The sequence below is a fragment of the Canis lupus genome, chromosome 10, assembly GCF_048164855.1.
Source record: "Canis lupus baileyi chromosome 10, mCanLup2.hap1, whole genome shotgun sequence".
In the NCBI taxonomy this organism is placed as follows: Eukaryota; Metazoa; Chordata; class Mammalia; order Carnivora; family Canidae; genus Canis; species Canis lupus.
The window spans coordinates 72015164-72042489 of NC_132847.1; the positions used below are offsets into that span (position 1 = coordinate 72015164).

The window sequence follows — 27326 nt, forward strand, 5'->3', positions numbered from 1 at the left end:
GTTCTGGAGCCCCATCACCAGACGCAGCCTTTTCGGGGGCCCTGCCCATGGGCTTCACCTTTGTGCTGCAGACACACGGGGACACCATCCTCCAGAGCTTCTGGGCCTGAGCGGAGTCCCCATCGGGCGCTCCGGAGCCCTCGACCCCTGGTCTTCGACACCCACTTCCCGGTGTCGGACGCGTCAGGTCTGAGGTCCTGTGGAAACGATTGGGCTGTTTTGGCAGCGAGGGACCTCACCTCCCTTTGATGTGCTCCTAAAAGGGGAAAGATGTCCTTTGCTTTTAAAATCCCAGATCGTGGTACGCCCGGGTGGCTCAGCGGTTTAGCGCTGCCTTCGGCCCAGGGCGTGATCCTGGAGACCGGGGATCGAGTCCCGCATCGGGCTTCCTGCATGGAGCCTGCTTCTCCTCTGCCTGTGTCTCTGCCTCTCTCTGTGTGTCTCTCATGAATAAATAAATAAAATCTCTAAAAAAATAAAATAAAATCCCAGATCCACATTCCTCGGCATCCCCGTCCCCCAGGATCTGGCGACTTCTGCCCTGAGCGTGCCGTCCTCCCTTGGCTTGGAAGCTCAGCCTCACCCTTCTACCCGCGCCCTCCTGCCACCTTCCGGCTTGTTTCAAATCCCTGCCAGCCCTTTTTGCTTCTCCCCGGCCAGTCCCATCTTCACGTCTACGCCTCCTGACTCCCTCAGAGCAGGGGTGGCTCCTAGAGCGAGCAAACCATGGGGGCCGCGCCAGTGGGAGAGATCAACCGAGGCAAGGGATGGGCCTGTGGTGTCACGGCCCAGAGGAGAAACATTGGGGCCTCCGACATCCCAGGGCAGTGCCTGCTGGTGCCAAACTCCCTGCTACCCCCTGCAGAGCCAAGCTATGAAGACCGAGAGCCCCTGAACCCCGTTGTGCCATTCGCACAGGCCGGGTCGGGAGGGGAGGCATGAGGCCCTGGGAGGCCTTAGCGCTTGTCGGGCCTGGGAGACTCCATGGGGAGCACTTTGCAATGTGGCTATTGGATTCAAGTCCCCCAGAGCCTCTTTGTTGTCCTTATTATTTAAAGATCTTATTTATTTATCTGAGAGAGAGAGGGAGAGTACGCGCAGGGGGAGGGGCAGAGGGAGAGCCCATCCCAGGGGCCCCATCCCAGGACCCGGGTCGCGCTCTGCGCCCAGGGCACACACTTCAGCAGCTCGGCCCCCAGGTGCCCCTCGTGCGTCCTGTTCACAGCCGTGTAGCTCGGAGCTCCCCAACGTCTCTGGGCCTCGGGTCTGCATCTGCACAATGGGAGCTGGGGTCCTCAGCTCAGGCAGCTGGGGGGATCATCAGGAGCCCGTTGTAGGTCACCCTTGGGCTCGTGGGGCCAGGATGAGACTCATGTGTAGCATGGGAGAGGCTAGCGGGATGAGTCGGCCGCGGCTTAGGGTGCCCGCCTCTGCCTTTCAGGTGGGACCCAGCGTCACAGTGACTTGTTCTGAGGGCAAGTGGAACAAGCAGGTGGCCTGTGAGCCCGTGGACTGTGGCATCCCAGACCAGCATCACGTCTACGCCGCGTCCTTCTCCTGCCTTAAAGGGACCACCTTTGGCAGCAAATGCTCCTTCCAGTGCCGTCACCCCGCGCAGTTGAAAGGTATGGACGAGGGGCCCTCGGGCTTGGTTTGTCCTACTTCTGGGTCATCCCCTGGGTCCCGCACACCAAGGGCAGGGCAGGGGTTTCTCTGCCCTCCTGCCGCCGCTCCACCCGCGGAGTGTTTGTACGCTGCCTTGCGGTGCAGCCAAGGAGAAAGTCGAGTGTGCAGAAGTGTGACCCCGAAATGCCCTCCAGGGCCTGGCAAGTCTTTCAGGAGGTGGAGGGGAGGGAGCGACGAAGAAAAAGATGGTAGGAAATAACATTTGGAACGACGTGACTGGTTCACTGGATAGGATTAGGGCCCAGGAAGTCCGCACGAGAAGTCATGTTTGCAGAGCCTCAGAGAGGTTAAAGACCTTGCCCAAGGCCACGCTCTCCGCGGTAGGATCCGCGTTGGGGCCTGGGTGTGACTTGTACCAAAGCCACTGCTCCTCCTTAGGAAGGGTCTGCTGGGAGAGGCGTGTTGGGGCAGGAAGCACTTTGCTGGGGCATCTCCTGGGCCAGGCCCCAGGGTGTCAGGGTGAGGGGGGCAGAGTCGGGCACACTGGAGGGGAGGCCTCGTCTTGAAAACGGGTAAGAGGCCAGCTGGGGTGACCCAGAATGTCAGGACCAGAGGGCTTCTCAAAGCTCACGTGGAATAACTGAGGATTTGGAAACATGGTGACACCGAGGTCCAGTGACGGGAAGGAACTTGTACGAAATCACAGACCAAATTAGTGGTTATTTTTAGAGAAAATGCTCTTGGCTTCCAGTCAGAATACTGGGTTTTGATGTGACACAGGATTTCCAAGTTGTGATGGCTCAACTTACAGTTTCTTGATGGTGCACAAAAGTGGCATGCATTCCGTAGAAACCGTTTCGAGTTCTGCATTTTGACCTTCTCCTGGCTGCCGATATGTGGTCCAACGCAGCCTCGTGGTGCTGGGCGGTGGCACCTTGCAACGGTGCCCGTACAGCCGTTCCATCCCCACACAACCATTCTCTCTGCCACTTTCAGTATGGTTTTCAACAAATTACATCAGGTAGTCAGCACTTTGTTATGACATAGGCTTTGCCTTCGACAACTTTGCCCTACTCTGTAGGCTACTGTAAGTGTTCCAAGCGTGGCTCAGGTAGGCCGGGCTAAGCTAGGGTGTTCAGTGGTTAGGAATACAAATGCATTTTCGACTTGCAATATTTTCAACTTACTTTGGGTTTCCTGGGATGTAACCCCATCATACGTTGAGGAAAATCTATAAACCCATTTCTCAGAAGTGCCAGGACCCTCCCTCTTCCTTGTCTTATCAGAGGGAACATTGTCTGTTTGTCAGACACCCACAATGTGATTTCATTCAAGCCCGGGTCCTACCTCCGATGAGTCCTACCATCCAGCAAAGGTCCTGCCATCATTCCTCTGAGGGGGAATAAGTAGATTTCCATGGGGTGTGGGGAGATGGGGGGATATCTATGGATTCCCTTGAACTTGAATGTAATATTATGTGTTCATGAGTTTCAGGCATTTTAATGATGGGAGAGAGTCAATAGTTTCCCCAAATTTCCAATGATTACTGGACATGAGTTCCTAGAGGGCAGTGGCTATGTCTAATCCATTTTCACATCGCTGTCAGCAAGCCCAGAACCTGTGCTTAGTAAGACTTAATATAAGTGTTTTGACTGGATGGCTGGGTAAATTGATAAAAGTAATACCGCAGGAAATGTTTCTTTTGAGAAATGAATGAAAGACCAAGTAATCTTAGTAAACTGGTGCCCTGGAAGAAAACCAGGAAGCAGTGATGGAAAGGAAGCAGCCTTTGGGTCCCCTGGTTTTTAACCCCAGATGATTTGAATTCAGAAGTTATAGGCATTTCAGGTGAGGTTCTCTAACGTAGGCTGGGGAGAAGTGAAGAGATGGTGGAAATTGTAAGCCCTCCGCCTTTCACGCTTTCTGAGTCCTTCCCTTGGCTCAGATGTTGGGCATGTTGATAATGCCAGACCAAGAAATCACACTTCTCCCCTCAATCAGGGGCCTTTGGGAAGGAGCAGTATGTAAATTAGCATTGATTATCATGACACCCATTGTGGCTAATAATGATTATTTAAGAAAATAAAAAAAAAAAAGATTAAAAAATTAAAAAAATAAAAAGATTTATTTTAGAGAGAGCGAGCTAGAGAGAGCACGCAAGCATGTACTCACAAGGGTGGGGGGCAAGGGACAGAAGAAGAGAGAGAACTCAAGCTGACTCAGTGCTGAGTGGGGAACCTGATGCAGGGCTTGAACTCACAACTCTGAGTGGAAACCAAGAGTTGGACGCTTAACCTACTGTACCCCCCAGGTGCCCTGCAAATAATGATTCTTCATCAAAGTGATTCAGACCCTTCTGCTGTTGCTTCTCTGCTAACTATGGTGGAAGGGGAGTGACCCCTGCTGTGGAGACGAGGCCCCAGAGGGACCATCATTTTGATAGTCGTGGATCCTAATTTAGATCTTCCCTTTGAGAATGCAGAGAAGCATCTTGCCAGCGGCCATGCTGACCCACTAGGACCCCCTAGCGTTTCATGCACCTTGGTTGTCAGCATCATCTGGGGCTCAATCCCAGATCTGATGCTTCTGCTTGGGTCTGCAGGCAGTAAGGACTGGGTGAAGGTCCTGCTACCTCTCTCTTGAACTTGTTAGTGAACCCCTTCTCAAGCAAGAGGGTAAACAGCTTTCTTCCTCCATTTTTTTGTTTGCTTCCCTTTCCTCCCTTTGTTTTGCTTTTCTGAGCAGCATCATTGAAGTGAAAAGAGCACCGTCTTTAGAGTCAGACAGACTGGGATTCCTCTCCTGGCTCTGCCCCAAACTGTTGATCTCAAAAGAGCTATTTCATGGCTCTCAGCCTCAATATGCTCATTTGCAGAAGGGGTGCAGGTGTGCCCATATGGAAGGGTCAGGTTGAGGACTGAAAGAGGTGATGTGTGTAAAATTCCAGAGCCAGGGAAAGTGCTCAGTGAATACGGACCTTCCCCAGGGGGCACCCCTGTGAGGACCTGTGCCACGGCCTCCCTCTTCCAGGCCTGACCTCTCTGTTTCGTGGAGGCCTTAGTCCTGGGAGCTGTGTAGATATGCTCCATCCTCCATGCTCCTCCCAGGACCTGAAGGTTAGGGGTTGTCAGCCCAGCAGCCACCACCCAGGACAGGCAGTCAAAGGTAGCCCCTGGGACCTGGAATAATGTGGGTAGCACCACAAGCCCACTTCCCCTTCTAGTCCTGGTGAGTTTTTCTTGAATATCCCCACTTTCACTTAATTTCTGAGTCCTCTTCAAGATGTATGCAAAATATCCTGCAAACTCACAGCCTTAGAGTCACTTCTGCCAATGTACACCACCAACACGGAACCTACAAGAACAGAGGGAAATTATATTCTCAAGTCAAAACAACAGCAATAACACCACCACTTCAGAATCATAAATGCTTAATTAAAAGGCTGCAAATGCCACATTATTTATATCACCCAGTGAACCTCAACTCAAGCGTGTTAGATGCACTTGACATTGAGTGTGGAGTGGGGCTTCTAAAGCAAGCATGCCTTGGAGTGCCTGGCTGGCTCCATTGGAAAAGCATGGGGCTCTCGATCTTGGGTTGTGAGTTCGAGCCTCATAGTGGGTATAGAGGTGACTTAAATAAAAAAATAATCTTTTAAAAAAAGTAAGCATGCCTTCATCCTACAAAGATCTTTTTTAAAAGGCCTGCTTTGTACTTATAGCTTCTGTTGGCTTTTCTGTCTGTTTGCCTCTCCAACTCAGATGAAAACTCAGCCTATTTGCAGAAGATAGCCAATGCCACTGAGCACTTCCTGATTTCTCAGACTTTACCGAAGACAGGGGTGTGAGCTGGGTGGACACAGAGAGTGGCCACATCCTATAGCGCCTCGCAGTGAACCTCTGTGCTTGCCCTCGGCTCCTTCCCTCACCCTGTCCCCCCTCCCTGCAGCTGTTACAACTTCCATCGCTGTAGAAATTGCAAGTTCTCTCTTCTGTCTCAGGAGAAGACCCTTCCTTCTTTCTCAGAAGCAGATAGCTAGGCCCTGGAGGGCCACAAGGGTCTCACTGGGACATCATCCCCACAAAAACAGGGTCACCCCCCAACCAAGAGAAATTCTCATACAACTCCTCAGGAGAATACTGCTTGCTCCATCTGTCACCCTAGCATTTGGGATGGTGAGAGTTCAAGATGATCTAGGACCTCACTGGGTCCAAACCACTGCTGAGTGCTGATGGTAGACCCACTACTCAGATTATGCCTGGGGATTTCAGGGTCACAGTGGAGAAGGGACATATCCAAGATCATACAGCTGCTTATGAGGCCACTATTCAATGTGAGTAGTGCTAAGATGGCATCTCTTAAATAATTCTTCCTATCTGTCTCATTCCTGCTCTACTCTGAGTAGTCGCTCAAGTTTTGAGGGTTGAGTCTGTTGCTATTTGTTGTCTCAGAGTCCATTGGCCTTTCCTACAGCCTGTCCCTCAACCCAGAACCCCACCCCTCTGAAGCCTGGAATGTCAGAGCTGGGAGGAGCCCAGAGGTCATCAAGGTGAATTATTTAATTTCACGATGGCAAAACTAAGGCCCAAGAGAGGAAGACATTTATACAAGGACACCTAGGAGTTATCTTTAGCACTAGGGTCAGGAGGCAGGGAGCCTGACCCTAGAAATGACGCCCCTTTGCTAGGTATGCCATTCCCACCCATCGGCGGAAATCTGCTCACTCACATCTGCCATGTGCATTCCCAAGCTGCTTCTTCATGGCAGGTGTCCGGTGTTGCAGGCTCCTTTCTCTATCTGCTTGGGAAGTTTTCCATCATCTACCCCTGGCTGTAACTGCATCTGACAGCAACCTCTTTCCTTTGAGCCTAACATGTGAATGACACATGGGGCCCCTTGTAAAGAAATTTGGAAGTGAGGGGCACCATTCTGGACAGTGGGAAGGAGGTGGAGGTACTGAAATCTTATTGTATGACCAGTTCTTGATTTTGAGCTGCTCCACTCATCCAAATTCTCCATGAGATGTTCTTTGACCACGCTCATGGCCAAAAGCTCTGTGGTGAGGTCGAGAAAACACTTAGGAGTCAGGCAGACCTGGAGGGAGCCTCGACTCTAGACTGAGCGGCTCACATTCCCTCTCAGGGACTCCAGTTTGTCACCTACAAAATGGGGTTCATGACACATTGGGTTATTAGGAGGATCAAGAAGATGGCCCTGGCAAGTCCTGCCTCTTGGGCTGAATTATAAAGAGCTATTAGACTTCCTTGTAGATATTTAGGGAGAGAACTGGACAATTAAATAATTGAAATATATTCACTTCCACGAGAGTTGGGAGAGCCCAGTTTTACAAGCAAATGGCATTCTTTCTGGGACTGCCTAGCCCAGCTCGGATTTTCTCTTTGGCTCCTCGGGGTCCCCGGAGCCTAGCAATGTGCTTTTAGGACTAAAATTGGCAGAGGCTTGCATGCTTCTCTTGATGGCTCCATTTCTTCAGCCTCGGCTTTCCTCCTCTGACTTGCGGCAGCCTGAGCGCTGGGTGGAGTTCCAGTTGGCTATTGTTGGGAAAACAACCATTCTGAAACCTTGAGGTCCTCATTTCCTGCCTCACCTGGCCCAGGACCTTGTACAGAGAGACTTCTTCTCTATTTACACTTCCCGTCGCCCTTCCTTTTCTGTTAAGGTCTCTTTCCTATCAAGAGCAACGAAACTGAATCTCCTCCCAGTTCCAGCAGCACTAGCCCTTGGCTGATGCAGCCTCCCGAGGGCCTGCATGTCCACTTCCAGTCCCTCTCACTGCATCTGTGTTTTCTCAAAACAATACAGTGGCCAATATTCTTTCGCGTCCTAAAACGTTAGAGCTGTAAGGACTCAAAGACAGCCTTGGCTGAAGGCCAGAGAGGTTAGGTGACTTGTTCAAGGTCACATGTAGATTCACAATAGTTCATGCATTGAATAAATGGGTATTAAGGACCCACTGTTTGCTTGGCACTAGGCTAGCTTCTGGTGCTAAAAGAATGACCGAGGTCCATTCCTTAGCCTTAGGTTACAGGCACCATGTATGAGGTAGTAAGAGAACCAGATGTTAGATCTCCTGGCATTTCTCTCCACCTATTCTGCCCTAGGCCAATTTCAATCTTAAAGGCACTTCCAAAGAGATTTGGCCTTTTGGGTAATCTTTTGAATAAAATAATGAACATAGGCATATCTCTTTGACAGTACATTTACAATTATTTTAATACTCATTAGAGACTGACATTTCTTTAAGCACATCTGTAGACAGCAGAGCACCATTTGTCTTCCTGACTCTAAAAGATGGACAGATGAAGATATAGGGTCACATCACTTTTTGGAACGCAGTTTCTGACATCGGCACTGTTACCCCAAGCCAGAAGCCCCAGGCTCAGAAATGCCTGCGTCTAATATCCTGAGTCATGTTCTCCCAGGAAAGACAGATAAGGGAATGGGGCAGGGAGGCATGGAAATGACAGGAGCATCCAGGGTCTCTTTCAGAGCAAGGTCCTGCTGGGGGCAACCAGAGCTCAGTCGCTTTGGGGAACTATGGGAATACAGCTACTGCAGCTCTGGGAACTGCCATATTAACCCACCAGCTCCCTTGCTGGTTGGATGCTATTGCCAGTAGCACGGATGCCTCAGTACCGTGAGCTTGCCCTGTGTGCAGACACAGTGACCATCCTTGGTATAGAGGTCAGTGCCAAGGAGGTGAGGGCAGGGCACGGATGGTACGTTTTACACCCCGCTTTCTTCAAAGCCATGTAGTGGATATAGAGTAATGGCAATAGCTGGGTCACGGAAATACTGACTCTGTGCCATTCAGTGTCTGCATCTCCTAGATTTTGTTTGTCTTTGGGGTGGGGGCATGTCCATGGTCCTGAACCACCAGTTCCTGCTTTAGTGTGATGGTTCTCTTGACGGTGGTACACGGCTAATTCCCAGTCACCCTCTCCCAGAACGGACATTTCTGGCTTGCGTTTCCACTCTTGATGACCATTTTGCAACTCTCACGTTCTCTTGCCACCAAGCGACTGTAACTTGCACATCACGATCTATAATTTGCATAGCTGATACGGTGTACTTTTTGGAGTCCTCACACTTTCTGCACAGACAGTTCATCCTTCTTGGGGAGTTCCGAGAGTGTGTGCTCCCTGCATCTTTGATAACTTCTCTTTACCTCTGCTAAGTTTCTCCCGTAGCTTTTGCTGTGCCTGTGCACCCCCAAAACACCACCTCCACCACAAAAGCAATGCATAAAGCAGTTTGTGGTCTCTGGTGGTCTAGAGGCCTCTCTGCTTCTATGGAACCCAAATGAATCATCCTTCACTTGATATAGAAATCTCTGTGGTTTGCAGCATCAGTGTTTGTCAGCATGCAATCCTCTTTAGGGTTCACAGACACTAGGTTGCCTTGTGCTCACCAGGTGAATCACACTGACACAGGAGAAGAAAGAGGACAATGAGTGGGGTCGGGGGTAGGGGGCACGGAGCCTACAGAAAAGTGCACGGCACTCCCTGCTGCTTTTGGGTCCTGCTCTGTTTGTCTCCAGAGTACCTACTGCCTTCCGGCACGCCAAACAGTGTATTTCTTTGTCCGGTCTCCAGGGTTCCTCCCTGCCACACTGGAATAGAAGCTCCAGGAGGGCAGGGCTTGAGGGTTTGTACGTCTGTTTTGTCCACCGCTGTGTCCCGACATATAAAAGAGTAGCTGGCACATGGTGAGCACTGCACAGGTGCTTGCTGGATGAACGAAGGCCTGTGTGCAACTCATAGGGCCCCTCAGACCTGCCAGTGAAGGCAAGGTTAGGGAGGGAGGCAAGAAGGGAGGCAAATAAGGAATCTGACAGCACTTTGCTAGGTGTGTTTCATTTTATCTTCTCATCGCCATGAAAGGCAGGGCAGTTCTCTTTCTGTAGATCAGAGTTGGGGGTTGCCTCTCGGAACAGGTAAGAGAGGCCCTACGGAGCACGTGTAGCCAAGTTCCCAGAGAAACAACTGCCTTTGTCGTTAGACGACCCTGGTTCTGAGCTTCGGTTTGCCTTTCACTCACTGCGAGGACTAGGTCAGGTGCCTTCACTCTCGGAGTCTCTGCTCCCAAATGTGCGTCCTCCCAGCTCCGAGCCTGCTGTGAGACTAACTCCGATGACACTCAGGGCGCTGGGCCTGTCGCCTCCGCCCCTACCTCCGCACCCTCCACCTGCCGCCAGCCCTGCTGGTCAACACTGCTCAGTAATAACCGGGAAGAGCGGTGTTCGCTGGAGAAAGCCAGGCTTGGGGTCTGCCTCTGATTGTCCTGGGGAGGTTTGGGGGCAGGCTGTGCACTGATAATGTATGACCTGGCAGGGAAAAGCCTGCACCCCGTGTTTTACTTCTTCTTGCCGCGTCCCCCATCAGGCCAGCTTCCCGGGGGCAGTCAGCACGTCTGTCAGAGCTGGCACGGGCTTCGGGGTAGGGGAGGGCGGCTGCTCTGGCAAAGCGTCACTGAACACTGGGGCCTGGAAAGCACAGCAGACCTCCAGACAGCACAGTGCTGTCCCTTCCGGCCCGAGGGGGCCCACAGCAGTACAGGGGCGCGGGCCCGGAGAGGAGCGGCAGGCAGCTCGAGGCCACGTGGACCCGGAGCTCGGAGGAGAGGCTCACAGGAGCCCTAGCCCGCCACTTCCCAGGAGGCACACGTACTCTGGCCTCTGGGCCCGGGGCCCCACCTGGCGCAGCGAGGAGGAGGGAGGGAAGGAGCATGAGGGTCTCTTCCTGTGCGGTGGGTGAGGTTCTGGATCGGGACTCAGGATCCTTGAATTTTAGTTTCTTGTAGATGTGGGGCGAGTTACTCCCCATGCTGGATCTCCTCATCGCAGCTCTCTCCACCTCCTAGAGGCCCTTGGTCGTATACAGAAGGGTCTGGAATTCCAAGGGGAAGACCTTCTGGCTTTTTACGTTGGCTGTAGCCCAGGCAGCCCGCACCATAGCTCGGCTGTCAGGGGCACCCCTCTCGACCCGTCTGCTAACCCTCCGGCCTGTGTCCTCCAGGCAACAACAGCCTCCTGACCTGCATGGAGGACGGCCTGTGGTCCTTCCCGGAGGCCCTGTGTGAGCTCATGTGCCTCGCTCCGCCCCCGGTGCCCAACGCAGACCTGCAGACGGCCCGGTGCCGAGAGAACAAGCACAAGGTGGGCTCCTTCTGCAAGTACAAGTGCAAACCGGGATACCACGTGCCTGGCTCCTCGCGGAAGTCAAAGAAGTAAGTGGGGCCAGAAACACACGCCTGTGGGCTCTGGGGGCGAGGGGGAGAGCCAGGTCCAGAGGTCTGATGATTAGGAAGCGCCGCTTCTTTGCTGGAAGCAGCCCCCACCGTGCATCACATGCTGCCCCGTGAGAGTCTACAGGGACACTGTTAGCAACCGCCCCCTGGCCGTGCGACCTCAGGCAAGTGACTTCACGTCTCTAGGCCTCTACTTTTCAACAGTAGGATGGGGGTGATGGTACCAGTTACTGTCTGGTATTACTGTGAAGAATAAAGGAGGATGTGTGTGTAAAGTGTTTGCAAAGTGCCTGGCATGTAGTTGTTGTTCAATGAATGGCAGGTGTTAATATCATCACTGTACTCATGCCCCCCCCCCCCCCGCCTCCCCGAACAGTCTAGAAGGTAGGGAGGGGACTAGAGCTTGCAGGGCTGGAATTTTATTTCAATCCATGTGTAACTGAGAGAATGTCTGAAGCCACCACTTGCCCCAACTCAATGAATTTTCTTGAATCCCTACATGTGCCCCCTCCCAACCAGTAGGGCAGGTAGGGGACCAGGAGTGAGAAAGGGAGACGAGAGGCTGGCTGGCTCCCGAGAAACGTGGGTGTTGGGATGGGGCATGAGCCTGGCCATCTGATCCTTGAGACATCTCTTCTTTTATCTCTTCCGTAAAGACGGGCCTTCAAGACTCAGTGTACCCAAGACGGCAGCTGGCAGGAGGGGGCTTGTGTCCCCGTGACTTGTGACCCGCCTCCGCCGAAATTCCATGGGCTTTACCAGTGCACGAATGGCTTCCAGTTCAACAGCGAGTGTAGAATCAAGTGTGAAGACAGCGACGCTGCCCAGGTAAGACTCCCTGAACTGGAGGTCGGTGCTTCGGGCCCCCTCCTACCTGCTGACCGAGGCCCGCCTGTATCTGAAGAACAGCATCCGCCAGGAGACTGCAGGTTCGGCAGTGTCACCGATGCAGTAGAGGTTCTGGTCGTCTCCTTTGCTGATCGCCCTGCGCCTGGGTTTCCTCTCTCAACACCGTATTTTGGCTCAGAGGTCCTGAGCTTTGCAAGATGCTTGGGGTTCGAACCCTCGCGAAGGGAAGCGTGTTGTGGAATCCCATGGCATGGAAACAATCACAGTTGAGTCACTCTGAGAGGAGGGACCAGGGTGGTTTGGCCAACTGCCCGCCACCATCACTCATGTTCGTCCTCAAAGCATTCAAAAACACAAGACACCCGTTGGCTCTGCCTGCGTGAAGAAGGGGGACCACCTTCTGATTAGAAGTGGACGGTGTGGAGAACACCAGGGAGGAAAGGGAGACCCGGAGGGGCCGGCAGGGTTTGGGTGTTATCTCCACCCCCTTGTAACAGACGGAGGCCGCCACTCCCGCCCCTTCCTGCTGACGGAGTCGGTGAAAGTCTCTCACTCCTTCGAAGGCAGGTAGGGAATCCAGAATGGAAAAGGGAAGTGGGAAGCCAGCTCACTCCATAGGAGCCTTAGCTCCACCAGCCATTTTGGGTCGATAGGCTGAGCCCTGTATTTCAAGGGTGTGCGAGGACCCTTGGCCAGGTGCGGCTGGGGTTCGGCTGGCTGGGCCCCAGTGCTGGCGTCACCTGCAGCCAGTCCTCCCCCATCTTTATTAGTGCTCCCCCCGAGTGCCAGATCGGGGATACCACCATCCTCAGCCCCTCTCACCTGCCCCTCACCTGCCAACCATCACTGCATCCTACCCATCCTGCCCCCAGGACACCTCCTGGAGCTGTTCTCGCCTGCTCCCGGCGCCCACACCCTCACTCAGCCACCACCGTCTCTTCCCTGAGCTGCACACAGCCTTCTGATCATCTCCCTGCTTTTACACCCCCAGCGCATTCTCTACGTTTCAGCCCGGGTGATTTGTTCAGAGCGTACACCTCATCACAATTCCCCTACCCAAAGCCCCTCGTGAACCAGTGCCCCCATCCCCTGGAGGATGAACCCCTGACTCCTCAGGGTGGATTCAAGGCCTCCAGCGCCATTGCACCCCCCTCACCTCTGCACTGCGCTCCTCTCCCCTTATCAGCTGCCTCACTCCTAATCGTCCTTCTGGGCCAGCCCAGGTGCCCATTTTTCCAGGAACCCCCTTTTTTATTGAAGGATGGTCGACGCGCGATTCACTGCAGGTGCACAGCACGGGGATTTGACAAGTGCATACGTCATGCTGTGCTCGCCACACATGTCGCTGCCATCTGTCACCATGCGGCGCTATCCCACTACCATAGACCATATTCCCCATGCTGTCCCTTTTTTTTTAAATTTTATTTATTCATGAGAGAAAGAGAGAGAGAGAGAGAGAGAGAGAGGCAGAGACACAGGCAGAAGCAGGCTCCATGTGGGGAGCCTGATATGGGACTCGATCCCAGGACTCCAGGATCAGGCCCCGGGCTGAAGGCAGGTGCTCAACCGCTGGGCCACCCAGGCTGCCCGGTGCTGTCCCTCTTATCCCTGTGACCTACTCCCTCCATAACTGGAGGCCCGTACCTCCTGCTCCCCTTCACCTGTTTACCCATCCCACCACCCCCCTTCCCTCTAGCAGCCATCAGTTTTCGGAACTCTTTCTCGAAGCCCCTCCCACGCTGGGGCGCCGTACCCCTTCCTTGGGTCCCCCAGCACTGGCCACACTGCGCGGTGATTCACCCCAGGCTCCCCCTTCTCCCGGCTGTGACGTGCGTGACCGCCTCTTTCGTCATCCCTGGGTTTTCAGCACTTGGGACAGTGCCAGGCCCCAGGTAGGTGCTCGGGGGCTGTCCCGCCCTGAGAGCCGCGGGGACCAGCCAGGACGGTTTCCTCCTCTTCCACATGAGGAAAATTCACACCCGGAGAAGTCACCCAAGCACCCAAGGTGACGCAGCTGGTGCTGCCTGCGTCAGAATTAGAATCCGGATCCCCACCCCCTGCCCAACTGCAGACGGACAGAACCCCATGGACGCCCCCGGAAAACCCCCCGTCGTGTACCCTTTGGGATGTCTGCGAACCCACATCGCTCCCGCCCTTGCCGCCCGGGGAGAGCAGTCAGTGCCGGGACAAGCAGAGGCCGGAGATCACCGTGGCCTCACGCAGGCTGATGGACTTCCTTCCCCCTCCCTTACATAAAACTGTTGCTAGCAGTTACCCGAACTGCTGAGCCAAATACTATTCTGGCCGCGGTCATGTTATCAAACTGAAACCCAGTCTGCCTGGGGCCTGCCAAGTACCTTTCATGGCCAGTTTGTATTTAAAGGAGAGGAAAATGTAAATTTATCAGACGACGCAAGCAGTTCTGTTTGGCAACCGGCGGGGAGGCTAGATGCAGAGGAGCAGAGTATTGCTCGTCGGCTCAAAGAATGAGGGGACGTGTGCCAAATGGGCTCCTAATACGATTGACGTTTCTAGTTTGTGCCGAAAATGAATTTCCTCTACCCTCAGACCAGCGCCCTGAGAGCCAAATCTAGTATTCACCTCAGATCCCCTCTTGCTGCCTGTAAACACAGCAGAAACCTACGGCCCAGAGCATCTTGAATTCAACAGCTTGTATGGAGCTGGAAGTCTCTGCTTCCCAAACAAGTTCCAGATCCTGGCAGCAGAGGACAGGGACTAGTGTAGGGGAAGTTCGTGTCCTCCCTCCCACCGCCACTAAAAGCAAACTGACAAATGAAACTCCGGTTCATTTGTTCCTGAGGAGCCAGCGTGATGCTGGATTTGGACCCTGAGTTCGAATCCTGACTTCACCGCTTCCCAGTGGGAGGACTCGGGACTCGGGCAAGTTGTTTACCCCTTGACGCATCAGTTGTCTCCTGGGGGCGGGGTGCACATAAAACCTGGTTTTATGCCTCCTGGTTTGTCAGGATTAAATGAGGTCATGAGAGTACAGCACGCCTGTGAGTACTCCCTTGAAATTGTGCAGTTTACAACCTGTGCCGCCGTACACGGCAGCCCTGGGGAAGGCACAGATGAGCTAGCCAGCCTCCCTTTAAGGTCACTTCTAGCGGAGAGGATCCCCGATGCTCCATGTGGGCTCCCGTGGAATCTAGAAACAAAGGCAGTGGCTTCAATGTTACCCGTCTGCGGGCGGCTAGCCCCAGAATATCGGAGAAGGGGCCATCCATCCTGCATGAAGCCATGGTGTGGGGTGGGGAGAGTGGTATGAACCACGGGGAGACCCGATTTATGGCACAAATAAACCTGTACAGCGTACGGCCTCTCGAGACTAGTAACACCCGGTAGAACTCTGTGCTGTGGTGAGCGTCACCCCAACGTGTGGCGGCCACCGGCCACATGGGCCCTGGGGAGCTGGGCACGTGGCTGGAGCAACCCAGCCACCAAGGTTTACGCTCTCTTTAATCTCAGGTGGTTCAAATGTAAACGCCAAGAGCCGCGCTAATGCAGCAGCCACCACACTGGGCAGCTCGTGACTGTCTAGTGCTCTCAGTTCTAGAAACCAAGCCCGAGAACTCGGTGGCAACGGCTTCTTAGCTTCTGAGTGTGGCCCAGGGGACCACACAGGTGTCCCGGACTTTGTCTCATTTTGACAACATACAGACCTTTGGAAAAGAAACCAACGTCCCTCCCCCTCCCCCCCCACCCCACCACCTGTCAGGGAAGAGGTCTTGAGGCTAAGTTGTTGCCCATGGTAATGAGTGGGTGGTGTTGACGGGCTCGGAGCCCTGCTCTTCCTACGCGCCCCAAGCATTCCCAGGGCAGGCCAGTGGCCCAGGGCAGGAACTCCGTCCCCAGACAGCCGGGGAGAAGTGCTCATTGTCCCAACATTTACTTGTTCGTTGATTCATTTTTATTATTTTCTTCTAATTAATTCATTTTTTACATATTTTTAAAATTTATTTTATTTTTTAAATTATTTATTTGTTTCATGAGAGACACAGAGAGACAGAGGCAGAGACACAGGCAGAGGGAGAAGCAGGCTCCATGCAGGGAGCCCAATGCGGGACTCGATCCTGGGTCTCCAGGATCACTCCCTGGGCTGAAGGCGGCGCTAAACCGCTGAGCCACCCAGGCTGCCATGTTTTTTTTTTTTTTTTTTTTAATTAATTTATTATTTTTTTGCCCATTTTTTAAAAAATTTTAAACTCATTTTTTAAACTCAGTTTGCCAACACCTAGGGTAGCGCCCAGTGCTCCTCCCATCAGGTGCCGTCCTCAGTGCCATCCCCGGTCACCCCACCCGCCCCCCAGCTCCCCTTCCACATCCCTGCGGCTGTTCCCCAGAGTCCGGCATCTTTAATCCCGCTCCGATGCTCCTGAGCTGCCCGGTGATAGATTCCTCGGGCTGGTTCCACGGGAGGAGCACAGGGAAGGGTGGCGGATTTGTAGGTGCTTAGGGGAGCACGGCCCGTGGGAGATGCCTGCGGCAGCGGAGCCACGGGCTAAAGGTGCTTGTGGACCAAGTGACACCCTTAGCAGGGATTTGCGGCGGCTCCGCGGGAGCGGGACGTGAAGAGCGCACGGGGATCCGTAGTGCGCCCAGGCTTCCGTGGGGACCGCAGAGGTGCCCTTTGTGCGGCCACAGCAGAGTCGTCACAGCCCACGCGGAAGGTGCGGGGCCGGCGTTCGAATCTCCGTGGCGGCGCGTGGGGCCGCGCTCCCAACCGGGGCACCAGCACCGTTTCAAAACTCGCTTCTTCGCTTCCTGGCTGAGCCTCAGTTCCTGAATCTGTAACACGGATATAATTTCTACTCTACTGTGTCGCTAAAAGGATCTCTAAATGCCTGTAAAACCCTTGGCGTGTGATGGGTATTTGATAACACGATGATTATGTGCCTTTCACGCTCGGTGGGCCTGTGTGACTGATGAGAGCTTGAGAGAGCCCTCGTGGTTTTTTACAGACGGAGTCACAGGCGCGGAGAGCACGGTGTTTTGCTGAGGGATGCTCAGCCCTCTTGGAAGAGAGCTCACCCCGGTGTGCAGAACTGTGCGATCGGAGCCAAGCGTACCCGGCGGGCGCCTTGCCCGCGGGTCTTCGGGTCTCTCAGGTTGCATCTTCAATGTCAGGTCCTCCGTGGTCACACGAGACTTATCATCAGTGGTTAATCCTGAGGCTCCATACTGGCTGGGAGGCGAGCCCTGAGGGCACCGAGATCTAGTCCTGGAGGAGAGTTTGGAAATCCGGAAGGGCTCTGCGAAGTCTGCTGTGCAGAGGGCACAGCAAGGGCAAGGGTGTGCAGGTGGGAAGCAAGGAACACGTACAGGAGAGACGAGCTAACCCTGAGACTAGACGGAGCGAGAGAGGGGGACAGACGTGTTATCCTGGAGAGCCAGCCCCCGCGGCGGGCCTTGCTCGGAAGGCCGAGGCGTCTTCGCTGAAGGATGCCACAGCTTTTAAAAGCAGATTTACTCAGCAGTGGAAAGTGCCTGATGAACTGGGCAGGAGGGAGGGAGGCTGGAGGCAGCAAGGCCAGCGCCTCTGTGCTCCCGTCCTCTTCGGTGGAGTCTTGTACGGTGGATTTCTCCGCGCTGAAATTCCCTGAGCAGATTCCAGCTAGTTCTGATACGTTCTCTGCTGCAAACCGAGGTCCCCGCCAGCTCTGGCCCACGTACTGCTGAGGTCTGCAGCCCTTCGGGGGCTGGAGGCCAAATGCATCATAGGCCCAGGCCAAGGCTCCAGGAAATTGGGGTCAATTTCCTACTCCCCCGAGGGCCCCACAGAATCATGGGGCCCGGGGCCTGGGGCTCTGGGAGGGAGAGCCGGTTCTCTGAAGCCGCATGAAGCTGCCTAACCCCTCCCTGAGCTCACACGGGACCTCTGACCTCTGGGGGTGGACTCTGCGAGACGTCCCACAGCTGCATGCCTGGGATGGGCCACCCTTGTCCCGTGGCCACAGAGGCTTCCACTGCAGTTGGAAAGGTCCATGAGAGGCCGAGAGAGCCCCCCACCCCCTTCTCTTCTGAATCCTGTCTCCCTGCAGCTGTTTTCTCAGACAGGGGAGCTTCGGCCTGCATCAGCCCTTTTGGAGAGTGGATTCATTTCCCCCAGCGGGCACCCATTCACGGAGTCCCCCATTCGCCTCATGCACCCATGTCGTCGCGGGCTCGCTGGTCCATTTATTCCCTCCCCTGCAAGTTCACTGGTGTCCTTGCTTATGGAACAAAGTCACCCCGTAACTCTCTGCCTATTCACCCCATCCTCTGTGAAGCACATCATTCTCGAGTGAGCAGAAATCTCTGCCGAGTGATCAGGACATGTCACGTGCAGTGGGAAGGCCCCGAGGCAGGGGTGAGTGGGGCACCGTCTTGGGCCCCGAGGAGTTCATCCTCTGGGCGGGAATGGATGATAAAAAGGCAGCGCGTGTCAGAGACCTCACGGCAGTAGGCTCTGCACCGTCAGAGCGGCCTTAGGACAGGGCGGCCCGTGCCACACAATGCGTTCGGGCGGGGAGGGAAGCGCAGCAGCCCGAAGGGGCACGGGGGCAGAGGCACGGCCCGGGGAGATGGCACGGGGCGCATTGGAGGGTGCAGACGATTTAAACCAAAGTCCCAGGTTCGCGGCGATGCTGCAGGGAGCAAAGACATGGAGGATGCGCCAGAGTTCAGGCCGTGAGGATGCTGGAGGCGGGACTGTGCGTGGAAGCTCAGCTGAGGCGTGGAGTTTTGCACCGGTGCGGCACGCTCAGCTCCTCCGGCCTCACTTAGAGTTTCTCTTCTTATCAAAAGCTTGAGAGAGGGAGAGGATACACAGCTTGTTCTACGCTGGAGGAGCCGCGGCCCAGACGCCCCCCGTGCTTCTCCATCCTCAGGGCGCAGAGCCAGAACTCCATCCGCTGACACCGAAGGCCGCAGCGGCATCCGCCCTACCCGGGAGCTCTCTGCTGCTTGCTGCACTTCCTTGCACTCGCACGTCCCCTTTGGCCTTCCAGAAGGTCTTCCTAGCCCTTTTCTGCCTATGATTCTACGCAACCGTGAAAACTCTTTTCCATATATGGCTCCTCTACAGGGCCTCCTCCCCTGCTGGCCCCGCACAACCCATCCCTGTCCCCGGGTCCCTGCGGTGCTGCCCCGAGCACAGTGGCACGGACGTGGCTGCCTCTCACGTGCCTGTCTTTCTCGCTCTCCCTTTGGACCCCACGGAGCTGGGCACCGACTGGGCACTAAGAAGGGGTGCTTGGGTTCAGGGGCCGTTCTGAAATACCCACAGAGCTGGACCTCCCGTTACAGTCGCAGGCTTTGAAAGGGGGACGCAGAGGAAGGACCCTGCTTGCGAACCGCAGGCGCCCACCACCTTCAGGAGGCCAAGAAACTGCGTGGTGCCCATTCTACAAAACAAACCCTTTGGATGGAGATCTCTGAAAGAGTTCAGAGCTACAATTCAGGAAACATGGGAGTTAGGCTCCCTGGGGAGCTTCGAACAAGTTTCTTCCCGTGCTGCGTCCTCAGTTTCCCCATCTGTCAAGCAGAGATGTTAGCAGTGCCTCTATTTTAGGGTGATCGGGTGCCTACCGTGGTGAAGAAATTGTTTCTGGAGCACTTCTGGGGCTCTGGGGAGATGAGGAACTGCTTCCTCTTTTATTTCGAGGGGTTTTGCTATGTGAGGGTGGCGCTCCCTCTCGGTCGTCCTGACTGTTCTTCTCTGGTGCTCAGGGACGCGGGAGCAACATCATCCACTGCCGGAAGGATGGCACTTGGAGCGGCTCCTTCCACCTGTGCCAGGAGATGCAAGGCCAGTGCTCGGCCCCGGACCAGCTCAACAGCAACCTCAAGTTGCAGTGCCCGGAAGGCTACGCCATAGGTACAGTGGGCGCGCGAGGGTGGCCGTGGGAGGGACGGGTCCTGCTGGGAACCTGGGGCCAGTGCCTCTCTGGGCAGCTGAGCACCTGTAGCCCTTGAGGCCCTGAATGAGGGAAGCAGAGATGAGAGAGACCAGGTCCTGATGGGAGGCCAGGTCCTGTGCTCCCAGAAAGAGACCTAAGGGCACGAATGTTGGAGAAGTGCCGGTCGGTGAGTGCCGAGGGTCATGCGGGAGTACAGAAAAGCCGGCCACGGTGTCGGGGGACACAGGAGCTCCCAGGACGAGGGGTGCTCATGTAGGGATGGGAAAGAGCTTGTGGGGCAGGAAATGGCCATCCGTCAAGGAGCCCCGTGATGCCCAGGGAGGGAGATGTGAAAGCACACATCGTGTTTCGGAAAGCAGGAGGGGTGGGGCGTAGCTGCCTTTGTTAATCCTAAATTTTGCATAGCACCCCGCGTTGGTGAGCACCTCCTGGGGGTCCGGCCCTGCAGGGAGCACGGAGTACGGCAGAGGCGTTGGCTCTTACCTGCTCAGTGAGCTCTCACGGATGAGGACACTGAGCGCTGACGGGGTAACAGAACGAGCCCCAAACCCGGACGTCTCTCTTACTCCGAAGCCTGAGATCTTTCCCTGCCTGGCACCTCGGTTGCCTCCAACTGAGAGGATAAATAGCGCGTTCAGAATACTGTTTGTGTGGCGAGCGGCTGGCTCACAAAGTGCTCACAGTGAGGGGAGACAACCTGCGGTTTGGTGCCAGGGATTTGCCTGGTTGGGACCAGGCGTCTGGACAGATGCATTAATCACAGGCTCTGAGGCTTTCTGGGGAACTGGGTGTGCATTGAGTGTGACCTCAGTTGAGGGCGGCGATGCTGACCTCTGGGGCCGAGTCCCTAATTGACCATGATGAAAAGCCCAGGGAATTGGATGTTCTTTCTCATGGCCGGTGTGATTTATGGGATAATCACCAGGGATGTCTGGAGCAGGAGGTTATCATGTGCACACTCACTCCCAGTCGCACAGAGCCAACCCGTTCTGCACCCAGCAAAGCGGGAGCTGTCACTTCTTGTCCTGAAGCGAGGCCTGGGGTGGGGTGGGGTGGGGGGAGCGTGTGGGGCCTGGCCACCCCTTTTCAGAGATGGAAACATGGAGCCTAGGGTAGGACTGCGCACTCCTACACGTCGTCCAGAGCACCTGCCCCAGGTGAGCGCACCTCCGGGGGAATGGTTTGCTCTCTCCGAGGATTCAGAAGGTCCTTTACGTTCCCACAGAGCCACCGATCCAGAGGACCCCAGCCGGGATGCTGCAGAGAGGCGGCTACCTTGTGGGGTCTGTCAATACAGGCATTTTAGGGGGTTGGGGCCGTAGGCGCAGCAGCTGGTCACGCTGGGCGCTCCACCCCGAGGCCTCCGCGGCCTTCCCTCCGTCATTCCTGTGGGGTGGCTCTAGACACTTCTATGTCGGTGACGAGGTTCCTACCTCCAGGTCGGTCAGGATATACACTAATGAGTATTCAGTGACACTCATGACTGGCATTAAGTGGCCCTGCGGGGGGTGGGGGGGAATGTTGCTTAAATTACTTCTATTTAAAAAAAAAAAAAACCTTATAAAAAGAGATTTCCTGTGTGTCTAGATCCATGGCACATTCAGATATGTTCACACGTGCAAAAATAAACACAAGCACAAATGTTTAACAACCACACAGATATCCAAACACACACATCATAAACTCATGCCCGGCGGGCACGCAGGAGAGGGAGAGTCTGCACAAACCCACCACCCAACACACACGGAGCTGCACACCGCGCGCACACACGTGTGATATCACACGCATGTCACGAGCACAGACACGTCTCATGCTCCGAAGCATATTACGTACACGGAGAGAGGCACAGAAGGCAAACAGGGCTCACACGCATGCACACAAATATGCCCTGGGGCCACCCTGTACCTGCACCGCCCGCACGCGTCACAGCCGCACACGGCCTGGCCCTCCGCTCGCCCGGCCTGAGGCAGGCGGACGGGTGGCAGGAGCATTCCTTTGCCCACTGAGCTTTTTCAGGGTCAAGCAGACAGGGAAAGAAGTCACTGCGACACGGGAACCTGAATGGCCTTCCCTGTCCCGCTGTCCCCATTGCCATGCAGATGCCCCTTTGATGAATATGGGTCCCCGGGGTCCCGGGGTGGCTGGGGGGGCATGTGGGGGAGCTAAGAGGGCACAGGCAGTGTGGGACGCTGGGAGACAACCACTGGGAAAGAGGGAAAGCAGGTTGCACCTGCTGATCTCCGGGGCCCTCCCCTTCCTCTCCTCCCGGGACCCCCCCCCCAGATCTGATCCCAGGCTGGGCCCCTCCCCGGGGAGAGCCCACCTCACTAAGCGGGGGATCTAATCCAAGGCCTTATCATCAGTGTGTGCGTCCCTTCCTGTGGGCTTGGGGGCTGGAGGACACATGCTGGAGCCCCCCAGGGCGGCCCCCTGTGGGCCCCTCCCCAGGCAGCACAGGCCAGCTCCTGTGGCAGTTAGGGGCCTCAGAAAGTTGCTCCTGCCACCCAGGCTGCCACCCTCCCTCCTCCTCCTGAGGAAGGAGAGGCAGGGGCCTGGTGAGATCACCCTCTGTAATGATGCCAGTTCGGGCTCATATATCACAACATAGCAGCCTGGTTCTAAAGGCCCAGCCCTGGGGGTGGGGAGGTGGGGAGAGCGCAGGGGAGGGAGCTGCAGGGACGGGAAGGGGAGACAGGGCTGCTGCCTGGGGTAGGCATGGCCTCCCGTGTTGACCATATTTTCCCCTTTGTCCCCGCTCTTGGGAGAAGATGGCCTTTGTCTTCTTTTCCTCCAAGGCTGCCTCTTGCTTTTGCAGAAGAGGAGAATTTTATCATCACAGCCTTGCTTCTTGCTCCCTAAAAACCCTTTAGAGCTGATCTCATGACACATGCGCAGCCCTGAGCTTCTCCAGCTGCTTAGTGACCTCCCTCCCTTGTTCCTGTCGCTCAACCTGCTGGTGTTTTCCCATCCGCCCCCCACACCACCCTCATTTCTTGTGTCTCCTCTCCCTTCCTTTCCCTTTCCCCTCTTGGGCTCCACTGTACTTACTGCTGGGTCCGGAAGGCAGAGGGACGTGGGTTCTCACTCACGGGCTTCTAATCGCCTGCTCGCTCATAGCCGGAGCTCCGCGCACTCCTCTAACCTGAGAAATGGGTGCGATGACAACCTGCCAGGCAGCGCCGCACCTTCGGGAGAACGCGCGACCTATGGAAACCACCCGCACGGCCAGGTGGGCCGGTGCCCCTTCTGGGCTCGGTGTCCCTGTGTTTAAAGTGAAGAGGTTTTAAACACTGTCCTAGGTCATCCCCTCTTCGGTCCTGTTGAGTCTCTCAGACTGAAGAGGATGACAAGGCGGCAGCAAGCAGGGCCCCGGGAGATGCCGACATACATGTGTGCGTGCGCGCGAGGGGGTGGACGCACACAGACCTCACACACGCACACACGACCCTGGAAGGGAGCCCTTAGAATGGCTAATAGAGTAGAGCTGCTGTGTGCTGTGACCTTAGTGTTCAAGGGTGGCCCTGGTGCTACAGCCGGGGGCAGGGGGGACTTCTTAGTGCATGAGTTGAAGAAGAGCAGGAAGGGTGTGAAGGCGCAGGGCGGCACGTGTGCGAGTCCTGTGCAAGCGGAGAGGGAGGGCTAAGAGACTGGGCTGCATTGCCGAGCTCACATGCAGGGGGCCTGGGTGTCAGGCACCGGGCTGGGCTCCCAGAAGAGCCCCCTGATCCCTGTCCCTCTAGGGCATCACCGTAACGGCGGAAAGCCGGGCACAGGGAGGGCTAAGGTCGGCCCCGAGAGACTCGTCAATGCCAAACACCTCTCTCACTCGGGCACAAAAATCAGGGCAGGCGCCTTGGGAGGATGTGAATCCGGCCCTGAAAAACAGATAGGCTTTGGCCTTGAGAAGGCAGATGGGGGTGATTCAGGGGAAGGGGCGAGTGGGAGCAGAAACGTAGAGGCACGGGGTTGTGGGACTCAGATGGGAAACCTAGGGCAACCCGGCCAGACCACCCAACGCATGAAGATGCTTGATGGGAGATGAGATTGGGGGGCCCACGGGAGCCCACGTATGCCAGGCTAGGGGGATCACACTTTGTCTCGCTCCTGGGGAGCCTTGGGATTGTCCTCAGGCAGCGGAGAGGTGTGGCGAACAGGCGCAGGGTGAAGGTGGCCGCGGGTGCAGACTGCACTGGAGAGGAGAACGGCGCCGGGGGGGGCTGCCCTGGCGGGGAGTTCACGCCTATCAGCTGTCTTCACGGCCGGGATCGCCAGCTCCCCTGGGGACCGGGGCCACCGGGGCCCACCCCGGGAGAGCTGCCCCTGGCATCGAGGGCCAGGGGAGCTGAGCTGCGGCCTCACGCTGTGCTTCCCCGCAGGGTCGGAGTGTGTCACCTCGTGCCTGGACCACAACAGCGAGTCCATCATCCTGCCAGTCAACGTGACCGTACGGGACATCCCCCACTGGCTGAACCCCACACGCGTGGAGGTGAGTGACGGCGCTGTCCCCCGTGCCCCCTTCGACACTCACTGCCCTGGTCCTGCACTGGCCCTCTTGCATACGTTCAGTGGTCGACGTGTGGCACCTGTTCTGTGGGGTGGGCGCCGCCCGCGTGGCCCGCTCCCCTCTGCCAGGCTGTGCAGGGGACCTTTCCTTTACAGTCCGGGCATCATGAGGACAGCCTGGGAATACGAGGACAGTGGTCCTCGGCTTAGGGGTGAGGATACGGAGACACCAAGGACACAGCGCAGTCGGGTCACGAGCCCATGTGTGTCCAACCGGAGCATGTGTCGGCCTGTCCTCGTACGGAGGGTGCAGCGTGGCTTCCCCAGAGCCCTCGGAAGGCCTTCTGCGTCCCGGGCCTCGATCTCTGCTCCGCTTCTCCGCGCGTTACTTCTTTAGGGAGAACGTGATGAACACGTGAAACGGGGACGCTACCACCATTGATGAAGCCCCACTGTGTTCGCGGCCCGCACGCAGCTCACAGGGTTGTCCTGACCTCGGAATCATGCGAGTGGAGGCAGCGCCTGCAGTCCCTGGGGTGCCCGGGGTGGGGGCTCCAGCCCGGGCCGAGGGCAGGTGCAGCGCTCCCAGGGTCCCGCTGGCATGGGCCTGCCACAAGGCCGTGGGGGCTCCGCCTCCTGGCAGCCACCGTCCTTGCCCAGGTCCCCTTTGGGGCCGGCCGCTCCCACTCGCCTGGGTGTCACCTGGTCACTCTGTGGCCCTCGAGCGGACTTGGGAGCCCACTCTTGCCCTCAGGGCCAGCGCGGATGCCGGGCCTCATGCACCCATTCTGGGCACTGGCTCCTCCTGCAGAAGGTGAAGTGGGGGAGGCGGGCCGCAGGGGTGTTCAGCTGTGTCCCCATTGCGGCCTTTCTGCCCGGGCCGGGCCCGCCGTCTGCCCTCCGGCCGCAGATGTGCGGATGCGCAGAACCCGATCCGAGGTGTACGGTTTCCCAGAGGAGCCGAGGGCGTGATGGCGAGGCCTTACTCAGCACTCGGCCTGGGGGCTGGTGCTGGCCCGGGACCCCGCTCTGCTCTGCGCCCCACTCCTGCTCCTCCTCCTCCCTCCTCCTCCTCCCCTACCACCTGGTGAGGTGCCTCGGTGCCTGGTCTCCAGCGCTTGTACCCTCTGGGGGGGGGACGTCTGTCTCCGCCCCATGTGTCTCTCCACCCTCCCAAGAGCCAGTCACTAAGTTCCACCTGGCGCCCACCCCTCCTTCCTCCCTCCTCTGCCCTTTTCCTCCTCCCTCCTCCCCCCTACTCCTCCCCCCTCCCCCCCTCCTCCCCCACCACCCGGTGCCCCCTCTCCAGCACTAGTCCCATCAGGGACGTCTTTCTCTGCCCCATGTGTCTCTCCACCCTCCCAAGAGCTGCCCAAGTTCCACCTGGCGCCCCCCCTTCCTCCTTCCCCTCCCGCCTCCCTGGCTTCTCCCTGTTAACCTCCCCTCCTGCTCCCATCCATTCCGTCCCCTGCGTGCCCTTCCCCCTGGCACACCCAGAGCCCCCACACCCGTTCTCACACGGGTGCCCCGGGGGAGCATCACGGGGCTGCGCAGGCCCGGGAGTGGGCAGGACCCCATGTGGGAATCTCGAGGACGCTGGCGATCAAGCGCAAGCCCCTCATGGTGCAGGTGGAGATGCTGAGGAGCCAAGAGGGAAGGGCATCAGGCCCAGGTCACACAGGCCTCAGAGCCAGGATCAAGCCCTGCCGCCCCCTCCCCTCCCCTCCCCTCCCCTCCTCTCCCCTCCCTTCCCTTCCCCCCTTAAGCCCCCCCCCCTCGACTTCCACAGGCTCGGGGACAGGGGAAGGAGGCTCACACGGGCACACGGAGCAGACCCAGGAGCTCCCTCCCACCCCAGGAGCCCAGGTCTTCTCTGCCTGGGATCCAGACCCGGTTCCCCTGGTCCGGCTCCACTCAGGCCTCTACTGTGCCCCGGGGTGAATTCCCACCCTTCCCTCGGGGCGCCCTGGGCACCAGAGTTCAGTTATAATTCAGGGCGAAATAAATCCAGGGGTTTGAAAGCCGCCCACCCGCCACCAGCCGCTCGCCGCCCCGCCCGGGTCGCTCGCCGCCTTTATTGATGCGGGGCCTATGGAGAGCGCCCGAACGAGGCTCAGACCTCTGAGGTCTCCCGAGGCCTCATTATCCAGGAGGCAAGAAATGTGGTCGAGAAGGGGAGGAGGGTGAAGGGCAGAGATTGATGATTTCCAGGAACAGGGCTGAGAAGCTGGCCTCCGCCGCACCCTTGCCCTGCGTGCGGGAGAGCAAGGTAGGAACAGAGCTGCGGGGGCAGGCCTCCGTGCCGGGGCAGGGCCCCCCCTCAACCCCGCTCTGGGCCAGGGAAGGCCCCCCCACAGGCCAGGACAGCCTACCCACCCTTGGTCCAGGGCAGCTCCCCCACTACCCCTCAGGGCAGGCTCCCCCCTTGGGCCAGGGCAGCCCCCCCAGGCCAGGGTAGGCCCCCACTCCAGGCCAGGGCAGGGCCTCCCCTCCTCCAGGCCAGGGCAGGATCCCCCTCCTCCAGGCCAGGGAAAGGCCCCCCGTCCTCTGGGCCAGAGCAGGCCCACCCCGAGGGCAGGGCAGGCCCCTGGGACCCCCCCCTCTCCACAGTCTGCCTCCCAGACCAGCGCAAGGCCGATGGGTGGGTGGGAGCCAGGCTCTGCTCCACCTGCCCTTACCTGGGTCCCCGGGGAAGGACGCAGGGGCCAGGACATTTCCTGGATGGCTGCCCTGAATCAGCTCAGGCTCAGGCCCCCTCTGCCCACCCCCAACCCCCTCCTCACACCCTGTGAGGTCGCTCTTACTCGCTCCCCTTTTCCCAGTGGAGGAAATGAGATCTCAGCGAGGGAAGCCCCTTGCCTAAGGGCAGTGGAGGGAGCCCCCAGCCCGGCCAATGCCGCCGGTTCCCCAGCTCCCTGTGCGGTGTCCGCGGGGCGGGTGACGAGGATAAGGGCAAACCGCTGACCAACCGCTTACCAGGGCCGGGCTGCTAAACAGTTAGCAGCTGGCTCTCCGCCCTCCGCCCGCCCCGACAGCCACCGCCCTATAGAACTCTGATCTGTAGCATTGCCCCATTACAGTGGTGTAAATAGCCCCAGCACCCCTCCACACACACACACGGCAGGTGTCTGGGTTTGCAGGTGGCCCTCCCTGCAC

General features: G+C 57.0%; 1 protein-coding gene across 1 annotated transcript in view; it reads left to right on the forward strand.

The window, feature by feature from the left end:
• Window positions 1-27326, forward strand: part of PAPPA (pappalysin 1) — a 237608-nt gene that overhangs the window by 181271 nt on the left and 29011 nt on the right. Inside the window, exons 15-19 of the mRNA XM_072842533.1 lie at window positions 1442-1625; window positions 10665-10875; window positions 11553-11724; window positions 19477-19624; window positions 24044-24153. Coding sequence (XP_072698634.1) covers window positions 1442-1625; window positions 10665-10875; window positions 11553-11724; window positions 19477-19624; window positions 24044-24153 — 825 coding nt within the window. The remainder of the gene's footprint in view (window positions 1-1441; window positions 1626-10664; window positions 10876-11552; window positions 11725-19476; window positions 19625-24043; window positions 24154-27326) is intronic.